Genomic DNA, 14926 nt, shown 5'->3' on the forward strand with positions numbered 1-14926 from the left:
TATTGATTTCAGAGAGAGAAAAGGAGAGGGAGAGAGAGAAACATCGATGAGAGAAAGTCATTGATCAGCTGCCTCCTGCACACCTCCAACTGGGGATCAAGCCTGTAACCCGGGGACGTACCCTGACCAGGAATCAAACCTCCATCTCCTGGATCCTAGGCTGACACTCAACTGCTGAGCCACGCCAGGCCAGGCTGAAATGGGCTATTTTTTGATTCCACACACAGCACCTGTCCTCCTCTGTCTGGCTTACGTCACTTATACAATGCCCCTGGGTTCATCCATGCTGTCGCAAATAGCAAACATCGTTTTTCTAGGACCAAGCTTGGGTATTTCCTTGGTCTTTTCAAAGAACCAGCTTTTTGATTCAGTTAGTGATAATCTCTCAAAGTTAAACGGGGGTGGGGGGGGCGTGTCGCAGGGCGCTACAGAGGAACCATTACTGTGGGTGAGTTCAGCTTAGTTGTCCATCAGCTTCTACCACCAGGGGCTCATGCAAATCTGAGCTTCTAAAGCCAAGGCACCACAAGGTCGCAGAATTAACATAATCTTCACAGATAGTGAATCACAGCCGGGGAAGGGACACACCTCTGCCTCGTCACCCTTCTGCATACCCAGTCACCTTCCCAGTCATCCACAGCCTCACTACCTCACTAAATGACCTTCGAGCATATGCATCGTTTTAAAGTTCCTGTCACACCCTCTGTCATTTGGTTTCTATTTAAGGGGGACTATAGTCCCTAAGTGGGTTTTCACATGCGGAGGTCAGCTGGGCCTCAGTATGTTGTCCGTCCAAGGGCCAACCAGGGCCCCCGGGAGAGTGTGTGCTGAGGGGAGAGCTGAGAGAGCACGCACATGTTCCCACAGAGGAAGGGGCATGGGTTGGAGTTTGGGCCGTGAAAGGTGAAGAGAATGGCAGATTTCCGATTCTCATCGTACACTGGACAATTACTGAAAACGCATCAGCTTTCTCCCCTTCAATCAATCAAGGTTCTATCTGCCCTTTTAAACATGTATGAAAAACCTATTACTTATGCACTCATTTCTTACCTTTGCAAATATTCTAATCAGATAAGGATTTCAAAAGCCAGATGACTGTAAGCTTTTGGACTGAATGGGCCCGTTTGGAATAAAACCTGTGGAGACAAAATGCAGTTGCTGACCTGGGGATTTTGGTTCAGAGACCAGTCTCGAGTTGCCCGTTATGGAGGAGTCATCGGACACTGCTCACACCCTTTGCAAAATCCACGTGAACTGTGCTGATGACCAGGTTTCCGACCTGTAGCAACCTTTTTATTGGCGTCCACATAAACAAGGACGTAAAGACCCTTTGTTTAGGGTATATTCAGGGCTCCTTTCAGTCTCCAGGATGGGAACCATGTGAACCTCGAATTCCTGGCAGTGCTGGGAACCCCGGGACTAAACCCCCAGGCTGAAGACGCCTCAATGCTTCCTGCCTCGGAGAGCTGACCGGTTCACCTGCTTGATAGCATTCTGTTCCCTTCCTAAAGGCTAGGGCAGAACATCAAAAAGGAGCGAATTAGCAATGTCTGCACTTTTTGGCTAATGTTTAAACCTAAATGTCATTATCTGGAGACCCAGAACATAAAACACTATTGTTACATGCCCTGTTGATAACATCCACTGATCTTCTAGACGGAACCAGACTAACATCTGCACAAGCAAAGAAACTGCCATTTCCTGATACATTTAGCTACTGACTTTATAGACCAGAACCCTGGATGGCCAGTTCCCCTTGGAAGCCCTTGCCACCTTAGGCTGCTGTTTATAGACACATGTGGGTGTGGCCACTGAGTGGACTGTGGAGTCATTAAGACCCACCTCCCAGCAGCAGAGAAGACACACCTATCAAAGTAGCTGAGACTCTCAGCAGTCAAGCTCACTGCCTGATCCCAGGGGAAGTGTCAGACCTGGATCATTTCATGAGGGTAACTGGAGGCAGGAAGGAGGCGAGGAGTTCATTCTGAGATGTGCCTACCCTCACTTCACATTTTAAAAGTGCCATTACTGCAAATCCAACTGGAAGAAACACCTCAAAACGTAACGACTCCAGGAACAAAGTCGGCAGATCATTTTCACAGGATTAGGGCTCAGGGCACCACCATTCTGCCTCTTGATGGGGCAGCTGCAGGACTTCTGGAGATGATGAGTGCCCAGGCCAGAGGAATCAAGCAACAGGGCTGAACTCCCATTCTGGAAAGCTTCTCACCACCACCTTTTAAAACTAAAGAATTTTAATTACTTACTCCTATAAGTGACAAAATGTCCTGGCCAGTCCCAGAGGCAAGACATCAGCTACAGCCGGGGCTACACCCTCAGTGCTGAACACAGGTTTCAAGCCTCTTTCCCAAGGATCACATTCAAAGTTATAGTACAGATTACAGTGGGGGAAGGGAGGAAACAGCCAGAGCTCAGGTGCAAGACTGGGAGGGAGGCCTGCAAACTCCTGCTTCTCAGGACTGGGAGATGACCAGTTGATGTAACCTAACCAACCATGACCTCTGCAGAATCTGTGGCCCCGACACGAAGATAAATAAATGAGAGTCAATTACAGACTTCACAAACATCTTGTACACCAGCCAGTGACTTTTAATTGAAGTAACTATCAAAAACACCGCACCTCTCAAGTCTTCGAGCCCCACAATATTAACAGTGGCTTTATTAGGTGAATGCTTGAAAGTGTTGAACATTAGATTCAATTTACTTCACATTAACATTAGCAAGTACATTATCAACAAATCTTAATAGTACAAATCAAAAACCTGAAGTACAGAAGACCTGCTCTCAAAACACTTCTGAGGTGACATGAAGACCGAAAGAGGCTACCACTCGAGTTCAGGTACTAGCCAACAACCACCACGTCATCACTGGTGAACTCATAGAAAGGAACCTCGAGGTTGAGGGGTGCAGGCCCCTTCCGGATCCTGCCAGATGCATCATAGTGGGACCCGTGGCAAGGGCAGTAATAACCACCAAAATCTCCTGCATTTGCAATGGGTACACAGCCGAGGTGCGTGCACACACCTATCAGGATGACCCACTCTGGTTTCTTCACTCGCTCTAAATCATGCTGTGGGTCCCTCAGCTGGGACATGTCCACTGCGGCTTCCTGCTCCACCTCTTTCTTGGTTCTGTGGCGCACAAACAGAGGCTTGCCCCTCCACTTGAAGGCCATGTTCTTGCCTTCCGGGATGTCGGATAACTTGATTTCAATTTTCGACATGGCCAGCACGTCAGCAGAGGCACTCATGCTGGAAACAAACTGGGAGACGACATTCTTGGCAGTGTATGCGACGGCCACCGTACTAGCTGCAGTTACCAAATAGGAGAAACCCTTCCTAACCTCGCTGCTCTCCTTTGAAGACTTTGTACTATCTAACACTTCAGAGCGGCGATAGTCGGAGAAGTCAGGCACTTTGACATCTGTATGGGAATAACGAACAGAAGCGGGGACTGCAAGGTAAACAGAAGGTTAAAAACACAATTAGATGAGGGTCCTGAATGGAGCAGACATCAGGCAACAGACCTTTATGACATCACAAGCAAGAATCAAATGATAAAATATGAAAAATCGCACTCATTGGTCTCAAAAATGCTCGCCGGCAGCCCAGCATATAAAATGCTGAGAATGACGTGAGGTCCAGCACATGACCACACTGGTTTGAAATCATAGGACCACATGTGTCCACTGAGTTCCTCCTTACTGAGCACTGTGGACCCAGGGTTCACAACAACTTGATGCATCACGCTTGAAGGTCAAATAGCACTGCAAACAGCAATTTTTTAAAGTCCCCAAAATTCAAGGTGCCAAGACATACTATACAGTTATGTGAAATGTGTCCCACATTCTCTAGATTAGAAGGGACCCTGCACTCATCCAGTCTACTGATAACGCTAATGTGGGTTATCATCTTATTAAACCATCTTATTATATTCCTGTCTGTTTTTTGAAAGAACTGCTACAAATTCACATAATACTAATTACAAGATAATAAACAGTCTGTGAACTGTAGCATCACTTTAGCTGCAGAAATATTTCAGACCCTAGGGTATAAATTAGAATTACTTTAAGTAAAACCCCTAATGGATAGAAAAGGACACCATATCAGAATAAGCAGCTATCAAAATCAAATAAAATCTCCAAAAGAATCAATCAGTTCAATTCGGTACAAGAAAAAGAGGACACATTCGTACCACTCTCAGGGAAGGCAACAGCCTACGAGGCGGCCACTGTCTTTCCTTCTCACCGCTGTGGGTCTCAACTGGCACGCACAAGCCAGTCACATAAAAACAATGTTAAAGAAAAAAACAATCACTGTCTATGTAATACTTTGGATGCAAGCTGTTCATTTTCTTTTTTTAAAAAAGACCACATCCTTCTGTCTCATAGCATTTTTAAATGTCTGGAAAAAAAATTAACTTAATAATATCACTTTTAAGTGAAACATACAATAGTATGTTTCAGGAAGCAAATCTCTTTGCAAACTGTATGTTCATTTTAGGACATTTGCCAAAAGTTTCCATTTGGAAAATGGAACACTAAAAATCCCTTTTAGAGGGATGTTTCCAAAATAGTGTATTTTCATAAAAGCTGCAATTCTGGCTCTCAAGGTCCATCACTGATGGAAGCCGTTAGTTTACAAGTGGTGAAGCCTATCAAAATCACTCTACAGAGGACACAGGTAGTGACTACCTGAGAGTCACAACTCTGGCAAAGTGACATCATGTGATGCACCACCCTCCCTCCACCTAATGCTAACCTGTCAGAGGCTGGGGACTGGGATAAAGTATGAATTACTTTCCCTTAGCACTGTCTGGGATTACACAGGAAAAGAGTGCCCTGTACCTAGAAGATGAAGCATTAAAACCAGTATCACAGCCCTCAACCACGTAACAGTACACACGGAAACGTGCAAACACTAAAGAGAACGTCTCTGACAGTCTCATCTGGACAGCTGTGGGCAAGAAACCCAGCTGTCTACTCCCATTCTATGCAGCAGGCTACACTTCACATGGAGCTACATCATAGAAAGCTCTGGGAAATTAAACTGCCATACTGCAGAAATCATCCTCTAAATAACTTACATGAACTGTCACTGACTTTTAATAGCAAATATGCTAGCTAGATGTATTTCAAATTAAAGCAAATGAGTTACTTGTAGAAATACCATCCAGAAGTAGAGAAAAATTAAGGCATCATAACAAATCAAGGGTTTTTTGTCTTGTTTTGTTTAAGGTTAAGGTGAGTTCTGGTGCACTTTGAAATCTTCCTTCTCAACTCAGGGACCTGCTCCTGATCCAACCCCCCCCATTCCATACCCTCTGTTAACCTCCTTTCACAAACCATCTAAACAGGAGACTCTAATTCGAGCTTAGCTACACGCTGAAGGCATGATTAGAGACAAGAAGTTTGCCTTACAGTTCTACATTATTTACCAGTTCCTGGAAAAAGACAGGTAAGCCTCCAATTTTTAGAAGAAACCCTTCAGCCAATGTGACAAATCCCAATGATGCTGCTCACCTTTGCTATTGAAATTCTCTCCCTATTGTTTCTCACCTCCAGGTCAAGTAGACCTGTGATGGTACTTTGTTCTGACCCTGAAGTTCCTCCAAAACCCAAGTGCCCCCTCTAACAAACTGCTGATATATTCATTCAGAAATATTTTGCACCAAGGTTGTGGGAAATAGAAAAATAAAGGAGACATGCTCTATGCCCTCAAGCTCAAGGTCAGAGGAGTCACAAGCAAACACAATAGAGTGGAAAGTGTTATGTGCCCTAAAACATAAAGGGATCAGCAAATATAAAATTTCATTGACCTGACCCTGAATGGAGATTGAAAGGATGGGAAAAATATTAGAAATGTGGAAAAATGCGTGGGAATATAACTGAAAGTACAGAGAAGGGGGTGAATGAAGGCAGCATCATGGGGGCAACTTGGTCACACTGTAGGGCAAGTGTCACTGGGGCCAGGCAGGTGGCACAATGGCTCAGGTAGGCCTGATGAGGGCTGGGGTGGCCTGGGCAAGCACTTGCTCCAGCTAAGAGGCACACTACACCAGCTTCCAATATTTCAAGAGACATAAGAAATCTTTCCAACTTTTAAAAACTACGCAGGTGACACCGACTAAGGCCCAAGGGCCCACAGCTGCCAGTTCCGGATCCCAGGGCAGTGCTGCAGAGAGACATGTAAGAGAAGGTGCAAAAATAAAGTGGGGCCTGCTGGCGAGGGCGCTTCAGTCCCCAGACCCAGCTCCCGGCCGGCATCCCTGCGCAAGTCGCTTCACTTCTGTCGTTTCCTCATTTGTAAAATGGGAGCATCAACCTCCCTCTGCCTCCTTTTCTGGAGACTGACTACCATGTGAAACGCTCCGACCCACTGCTGACAGCCTCACTGCAATGACCTTGAGGCTCCTCGGGCCGTGTGGGACGGGGGTCTGCGCTAAGGGGATCGGGCTGACCGGCCGGACAACTGCCACGTACTGAGAGCAGTTCCTGGTGTTGAGCGTTCACCAAGTGCCTCCCAAGTGCACTCACGACTTGACGTAGAATCTTTTCCTCTGACCTTTACCACATAACCTACGAGTCTGGTATAATCACTGATGCATTTTACTGGTGAGAAAAACGTTTAGAAATCTGCCCAAAGTCAAAGGACGTGTAAGCAGCTTGCAAAATACCAGCCTCCGTGGGGAGCAGTCGGACCCCCGAGTTCCGGAACTTAACAGATGGGAGTCCCTGGGGCTGGGGGCCGGGCCCGGCCGCCCGCGGAGGGCCCCGCGGAGCCAGGGGAGCCGGAGCCGGAGCCCCGCCAGCGGCCGCCCAGCCTGCGGGGTCCCCGCTCAGGTGCGCACCCCGCCGCCCGGTCCCCACATCTGGGCTCCGGGCACCTCCCCGCAGACTCCGCCCTCCGCCGCCGCTCCCGGGGCCGGGCCCGAGAGAGCGAGAACGGGGGACCCCGGCCCGCTCACCATTGAGGCCCACGACCGCGACCAAGGGCCGGCTCGCGGCCTGGCCGCTCAGCGACTCCCGGCAGAGGAAGGGCCGCTTCACGTCCAGCACGGGCGGCTCCGCGGAGGGGGGCAGCGCGGCCTGCACCAGGGGCCGCAGCGCGCCCGCCACCGCGCGAGACGTGGCCGACAGGGCGGGCGCGAACGGGCCCGAACGGGCGGCGACCGACAACATGGCGACAGCTGCTCTCCCCGCCGAGCCGGTCACAGAGACGACCTTCCGCCCGCCGCGCAGGCGCGGGGAGGCGCGGGCGGCGCGCAGCCATGACGTCAGCGCGCCGGCCGAGGAGCGCCGGCTGGGAGGGGCGTGCGCCGGGGGCGGGGCTAAGAGCCCAGCCGGGGGCGGGGCGCGGGGCGAGGGGAGGCCGCCGGGTCGGTCCGCCGGGCCCCGCGTGGTCGCAGTCGGGGCTCCCGCCCCGCGGGAAGGGGGCGAAGGCCGCCGGGAGCGCCTCGCGGGCCGGATTGCGGCCCTTCAGGGCAAAACCACCATCTGTGGGGACTTAGGGATAAGTCGTTTAAATAGGGATATTAATAGTTCTTAACATGTGCGCACATATGCTAATATATATCCTAATATATATAAAATAGGGTATACATATAAACCTAGTCAAGAAACCAGGATATAGTTACTGCTATGTGTTTACTATAACAACTATTGTCATTTTCTAAAAAATAAAAAATAAATTTTAGAAAGGCCAGGGACTTGTGTGCCAAGCTTAATGATGATGGTGGTGGTGATAATGGCCTGTGTCTATTAAGCATTTACTGTGTGCTAGATTTTGTGCTTTACCTTCATTCTTTCACTGATAGTCAAGGAAACCGAGGAAACTGAGGTCCTGTGCCCAGGGCTGGAGAGGCAGAAAGCAGTGAAGTGGGGTCACACACCTCCGAGTCCGTGCCCCTGACCACGCCACGGTGTCCCTGAGTGGGACTTGAGGGCATGCCGGGCTATGCCTTCAAATCATTTCCTGTCCCACGGTGAGAAAGTTATTCCCTTTTTACTTCTCTTTCAATCCTTTTGCTCACACCGATGAGAAAGTCCCAGTTTGGTGCTAATATATCTTTAATTCCTCTAACATTTGCCACTCTCTCCTGGAATTCAAGGCCCATAGCAGGAAGTTGAATCCAGAGAGGATTTAATAACATTTTATTTTCATAGTATTTATTGTCTATCCATACTGATTTTTCAGTGATTATAGTGAGATAAAGTTTGCCTTGCATTTCTCTAGATCAAGAATGAGCTAATTGAAATATTAAGTAAATATTAAGACAAGCAGTGTACAGAATTGGCAGGTTGTGCTGGTGGTGGGAGTATAAGCCAATGAAGTTTCTCTGTGCTTTGCATGGGCTCTGTGACCTGGGCAGGTTTCCTAACCCCTCTATGCCTCCCCTCACCTGTAAAATGGGGATGGCTATGCCACCTGGGAGGAGTAAATGTACTGATTTGTATGCAGCACCTGCAAGGGGCCTGGCATGTCCTGAGCAGCAGGTGAGGTTTTGCTGGTCTTGTTTTTATCTGACATGTCAAGTCCCTTACCTTCTACTCACTTCCTTGGATTCCTGCTCACTCATTTATGTTCCTCTCTCCAGGTCCACAGCATGCTGACCACTTTCTCCTGGACCCTCATCAGGGCCTAGGTCTTAGCTGTGTTGGCGAGGATGTGGAATGGGATGATTGTCTGGGATTGTCTCAGTGGACGCAGTGTAATCATGAGGTCCCAGCCAGGGAGAAGCAGGAGATCAGAAAGGAGAGAAGGAATCATGCTGCTAACTCTGAAGTTGGAGGGATGGGGCCTGGAGTCCAGGAACTCAGGCGCCTCTTGAAGCTGGAAAAGGCCAGCAGATTGTTCTCCAGAGCTTCCAGAAGTAACAGCCCTGCTGACACATTCTAGACTTCTGACCTCCAGATCATAAGCTAATCAATTTGTGTTGTGTTAAACCACTAAGTTTGTGGTAATTTGTTACAGCAACCAAAGGAAACTAATGCAGGGCACACACATTCATGCATACACATTTGTCTTTTTCCTAGAAACTGGAAGATCTAACCGTGTTAGTCCTGGATCCTCACAAAGAAAAAGACTGGGGTAAGTATTTGCTTCCTGGTCTGGGTTCTTTCCTATCTTGTCCCCTGCATTCAGTTACATCGCCCACCGGTCAGCTGAGGTCACTGAGTGTGGGACCACCGGCTTAGACAACCCCATGGACAAAGCTGATCTATTGCCAAAAGCAGCGGAACCTCCTAGCTCCTGAATCTGTGAGTTGTGTTCTGAGACACTTCTGTTCCCTGCAGACTTGATGCTTCCATCTGAGCAGTGGTGTCAGGAAGGGGAGTGTGTTTTTAGGAGACTGCACCAGTATTCTCCAAACATTGTCCTCAAAATGCATTTATGATACAGCAGTTCTATGCATGATCCTGGATAAAATGCAAAGCCAGTGAGACATCTGTGGACATGCCTCCTTGGCCACTTTCACCTCACCTTGTGCTTAGACGAAGAGGCAATCTGCCCGCCCCAGTGAAGGGGCCCCGCGTCTGTCTCCTGTTTCCAAGCCATTACCCTGGGAAATGCCTGGCTTCCCATTTCCAGCGTCACTCGTTGTGACAGCTTCAGCTTCTCCCCTCAGCCCACGTCCCTTGCTTGGGCAGCGAGACATGAAGACTGACAGCCACTTGAGAACAGCACAGACTGTCCCCAATTGAAGCCATTTCAAATGCATTTCTGTTTCATAAAATCCCCAGGGGCAATTCTGTGCCCCCACCTCTTTGAAAGATGTAACCCTAGGGAGGAGAAGAAATTAGCCAGGGAGAGGTTCAGAATGCTAATACTTTAATCGCTCGTTCCTTTAGCACATTCGTCACATTCATTAAGTATGATTAATTGGCAGGCTTGGTGGAAAACCGTATCAGTTCCCCTATCAGCCACACATCCGTCTCTTGCCAAGCAAGCTGCTGCAGTGGCTCCAAAACCTCCCACCTTTTCACATTTGGATTGTACCAGGTGCCCCTGGAAAATGTGTCGAGTTCATTGAACTCATTTGTATAGAATCTTTGCTAAGAGCCAGGGTTGCTGAGTCAGCTGCCAAGGTTTGGTCCCAAGTCCTTCACTTGCTGCCTGAGTCACTTGGTCAAGTTACTGAAAGTCTCCAAGCTTCAGTTTCCTCCTCTGACCACTGGAATAATAGAGTCATAGGTTAAATGAGAAAGTTTATTTATACTTATTTTGAAATTAAGGGATCCAAGGCAGCAGACTGTGCAGTGCTTGCTGTTTCTTTTGTCTTTCAAGGCAGGCAGGAAGCAGGCACCCATCTGCTCATCTGAAGGCCCATTCGTCCCTGAGTCTCTAGAGCTCTCCTCCCAGCATACAGCAATAAATTCAGTTGCAAACCTTCATGATTAAAAATTAAAGCTAAAACATAATTTTGAAGAACCGCTTGAGTTCCTCCATTTAGCTGCTTTGTGAGCACGCTCGCCCACTTCTAACTTCGTGTGGCCTGCAGAACCACAAAGCACAATGAAATGAAATGACCTTCAGCATCGTAAGGGAAGCCTGACCTGAATTAAACCCACCGTCCACATCCAGGTGATGGTTATTAGGCCAGATCTCCCGCAATGAGCTGTGCTGAGTAATAAATTATGTGACTCCCAGGTATAAGTGTACCTGTAATTAATACAATTTCCTAAAAGCTCTGGATTAGAAATTGGGCAATAAAATATAACTGAAAGGTATTAGGAATTAGTTGTTTTAATTAGGAGGAATAATTAATTGATTGTTTCAATGTATTGATCTACAACTTACTTAATTCTCTGCAATTTAATTTGTCAAATTTGAGCCCAAATAACTGATGATTTGTCCTATTAATGGTAGAGCTGGAAGGGATGGGGATGGTAAGAGATGAGAGGCCGGGACTGCAGACCTGGTGACTGCACAAAGGCCAGAGCTGCCCCACCTCCTGGGCCTCCGCCCATGCTCACCTGCAGTGCTCACCTGCAGTGCTCACCTGCCTGCGCTCTGTCATCCCACTCGTCCCTCCCTGGGTGCAGGTCCAGCGCAGGCTCCGCGTGCCCAGGAAGCCCTGGAGGACTCCGTGCCCCTGGGAAAAGGTCCGGCCTCTCCCTCTCATTTCACGTCTCTTTGCCTCAGTCTTCTCATGAGAGAGTGGGGGTTAGAAGAGCGTGTCTATCACAGAAGGCAGGCGAACACTCACTCAGCACCATCTCTGGGCCCACTGGTGTTTTTCCACCACTGTTATTATCAGTCTCCCTCCGCTGAACACCTGCAGGGTATGTGCTTGGTGGCCTCTTAGGCTCCAAAACACCTCCCTCCACTCTCTTCTGTGCCTCCACTAATCAACTCCTTGTGGTGGGGACAGTCTAGGACAGAAGTGCAGCTCTGTCCCCAGCTGTGGGAGGACTGAGCTCCTGCTATTCCGTCTATAATGGCCCATCATGAACACTGATGGAGCCCAAAAATGTGTGCTGGTGGAAGTCAGCAAATGCTTACATGGCCTCTGTGCTCTGGAGACAGAGTGACTACACTGACTGGGGACAGTGCCTAATCCTGGGGGGAGGGGGCACCTGCCAGACCCCAGCCTCTTCCAGCACCTGTGTGGAAAGAAAACCCAGGTCATAAGAGAACCTGGCCCCACTTGCTGGTGACACCAGAAGACAGGGGCCACCAGAGCTCTGGCTTCAGTCCAGTGTATGGGCCTGGAGACAGCAGGCCTGGCCCAGAGCTCTGCCCAGGAACCTTCACATTCTCTGTGGATGGGGCTCTGCAGTGTCACCTTGGACCCTTGAGGAAGACAGGACAAAGCCTGGGGATCAGAGCGGGAAGCACCTCTGAAGTCTAGCCCAGCTCCTTCTCCCTTCCAGGCCCTGCCACCCCTGCCTCACCCCTCGCTGCTCTTGGTGCTCCTGCCGCCCGGGGCTTCTGTGCTCTAACCTGCCAGACTCACTGTGGCCTCGGGGCCTGTGCTCAGCTGTCCCTCTGCTGGACACGCCACATCCCAGGTCTTCAACAGCTGGGCCCTTCCTTTCAGGCCATCCTCAGGTTAAATGCCACCACCCCTTGAAGCCTTCCATCAATACCCACTTTAAACTGCTCTGTCCTCTCGCCCTCCACACCCCTTGTCACCCTCTGTCACTCCCTCGTTTTATTTCTCTGCGGACCTCATCACGACCGAGAGGGCGAGGCGGATTTCTTTGCCCGCTCGTGTTCAGTGTCTTGCTCACCGGCAGTTCATGGTCTTCTGCAGCAAGAACCTACACGTGGACTCCTGCCTCCCTCCCCCTGAAATCCAAAATAGAAGCAATGCTAGGCTTTACTATAAGGAACTCCAGTGGTTCCTCAGCTTTCCCACATCTTCTCTGCTCATTGCTGTGTCCCCGCAACACAGGACTTGTCACACTGAGCGTGTTCGGTGACTATGTATTGAATGAACAAATAGGTACATGAGCGCATGTCTCCTGAGCCGTGCAGAAGGAAGGGAAGCGAGAGGGGCTGCCCCGAGACTGCAGGTAAAGCCCACAGCAGGTGCGTGGCAGCGAGGAGACACTCCCGGCCCTCGGGGAGGCCGAGACTCACCCCCGGTGGTGCAATGGCCTGGCCCAGCCGGACACTGAGACCCTTTTTCTTAGCTTGTTAACTTATTAAGTAAAACTGTGTTTAAACATGGAGGAGAAAAGTGATCCTTATCCAACTGATACCATGACACTAACTTAGAGCGCAGAGGAATTTGTTCTTACGACCAGCATCATGATCTTACCTCCAGCAGCTTGAACGCCCAGCCATGACCACTGTTGTTTTGTCTTCCATGAATGTTTGCCTTTTGGAAAGTTCATCTTGCTCACCATTTGCATCTTTTAACGGGAGTTAAGAGGTAATTTGCATGAACACCGATAATGCAGTATCAACTCGGGCATTATGAATTAATTAGCTACAGCCCGCCACAATGAACTGGGAAAAGGCAACTGTGCTTTCCCTTCCTTTGTTTATAGCTCAGTCTTCTGTGTTACACCTTTTTAGATATTAAGGGCTGAACATGCTTGCTTCTTAAAAAGGTTAATTACCCAGGAAAGGTTTCCGGTCCCTTCTCTGGAGGCCATGCAGTCTGCTCCTCTGGCATCTTGGATTTACGTATTTACAGACAGTAGAAAGTGAATCAGTCTGACTTCCTCCCCAGCAGCAGCCACCCCTCTCTCCTGTGGTCTGTCAGTACCAACTGGGTCTGTTTCAGACTCTGGCAAAACAACATGCACGTGGGACACCAGCTCTCATTGCTTGGCTGTGAGCGAGAGTGGAGTGGCCTGGTGAGCCAGGCAGGCCAGAGCCAGCCAAAGCCTGCTTGTCTGGAGCAGAGGGTGGGCTCGGGGTTTTTTCGGCCCAGAGAGTGTTGAAAAATGGAATTGTTGGCCAATATTTACAAATGTGGAGGTTTCACACACACACACACACACACACACACACTCATATATGGATTTATGTTGAGAAAGAAGAACAAAGGTGGGAAGGTTCCCACTGTCTGATTTCAAGCTATACTACAAAGCCATAGTCATCAAAACAGCATGGAACAGGCACAAAAACAGATACATGCGAAAGAAGCTGGATCGCTTTCTTATACCATATACAAAAATAAAATTAATTAAAGACTTAAATGTAAGACCCCAAACCATAAAACTTCTAGAAAAAAGCATAGACAGTAAACTCTTCGGCTTTACCTTTAGTGATTTTTTTTTTTATATGTCTCCTAGGGCTAGGGCAACAAAACCAAAGTAAACAAATGACACTATATCAAACTAAAAAGCTCGTGCTCAGCCAAGGAAACAAACAGCAAAACAAAAAGGCAACCTACTGAATGGGAGAAGATATTTGCAAATGATATATCTGATCAGGGGTTAATATCCAAAATATATAAAGAACTCATGGCTCAACATCAGAAAGAAAAACCCCCACAATAATCCAACTAAAAGTGGGCAGAGGACCTAAATAGACATTTCTCCAAAGAATACACAGAGGTGGCAACAGACACTTGAAAAGACGTTCAACGTCACTAATCAGGGATTAGCCATACGGCCCCATACAAATCCAAACCGCAGTGGCAGGTCGCCTCACACCTGTCAGAATGGCTATTAAAAAAAGACAACAAATGACACGGATGTGGAGAAAAGGAGCACTGGTGCCCTGCTGGTGAGATCGTACGTTGGTGCAGCCACTGTGCAAAACACCATGTAATCCAGGAATTTCACGTCTGGGCATTTATCCAAAACAAAAACATTCAAAAATATATACGCACCCCTATGTTCACTGCAGCATTACTTACAATAGCCAAGGTATGAAATACAATATGCATATATATTATATATGATATGTATAATGGAATATTAATCATACAAATAAAATCGTGCCGTTTGTGACAACATGGATGGACCTAGAGGGTATTATGCTAAGTGAAAGTAAGTCAGACAGAAAGAGACAAATACCATAAGGTTTCATTTATATGAGGAATCTGAAAAACAAAACAGAAACTCACTTGTAGACAGAACAAATTGATGGTTGCCAGAGGGGACAGTGACGGAAGGATGTTGTAAAGGTGACACGGATCAAGAAGAACTAACTGCCAGTTATAAATTAAGTCAGACACAGGGATATGGCGTAAAGCATAGGAAATACAGTCAATAACGTCATAACAACTTTGAACTTTGTATCAGGACAGATGTTACTGGACCGATCGTGAGGATCACCTCTTGAAGTATGTCGTACACCTGAAAATAAAATTGTATGTCAGTCATACCTTAAGAAAAAAAAAGACGGGTAACATCCAGGGGGGAAGCAGTAAGAATAATGACTGATTTCTTATCATAAACAATGGAAGCCAGAAGAAACAGGAACAACATAATTAAAGT

At 48.1% G+C, this 14926-nt stretch overlaps 1 protein-coding gene across 1 annotated transcript; it reads right to left on the minus strand.

Moving 5' to 3' along the window:
- Positions 1-2587: 2587 nt before the first annotated feature.
- Positions 2588-7300, minus strand: UQCRFS1 (ubiquinol-cytochrome c reductase, Rieske iron-sulfur polypeptide 1). Its single transcript, XM_081118051.1, has 2 exons — positions 6988-7300; positions 2588-3474 (listed from the first exon to the last, which is right to left on the minus strand). Exons 1-2 carry the CDS (start codon positions 7199-7201, stop codon positions 2864-2866), a joined length of 825 nt encoding a protein of 274 aa, XP_080974177.1. The 5' UTR covers positions 7202-7300; the 3' UTR covers positions 2588-2863.
- Between the last annotated feature and the right edge of the window lie 7626 nt (positions 7301-14926).

Source organism: Miniopterus schreibersii, assembly GCF_964146895.1.
Source record: "Miniopterus schreibersii genome assembly, chromosome: 18".
NCBI classification, from domain to species: Eukaryota; Metazoa; Chordata; class Mammalia; order Chiroptera; family Miniopteridae; genus Miniopterus; species Miniopterus schreibersii.

Bases quoted from the DNA above. Each gene is read 5' to 3' on its own strand.
- UQCRFS1 (XM_081118051.1), bottom strand. From the start codon at position 7,201: ATGTTGTCGGTCGCCGCCCGTTCGGGCCCGTTCGCGCCCGCCCTGTCG. The intron at 3,475-6,987 runs GTGAGCGGGCCG...TTTACCTTGCAG, and splicing joins CGCGGTCGTGGGCCTCAATG to TCCCCGCTTCTGTTCGTTAT.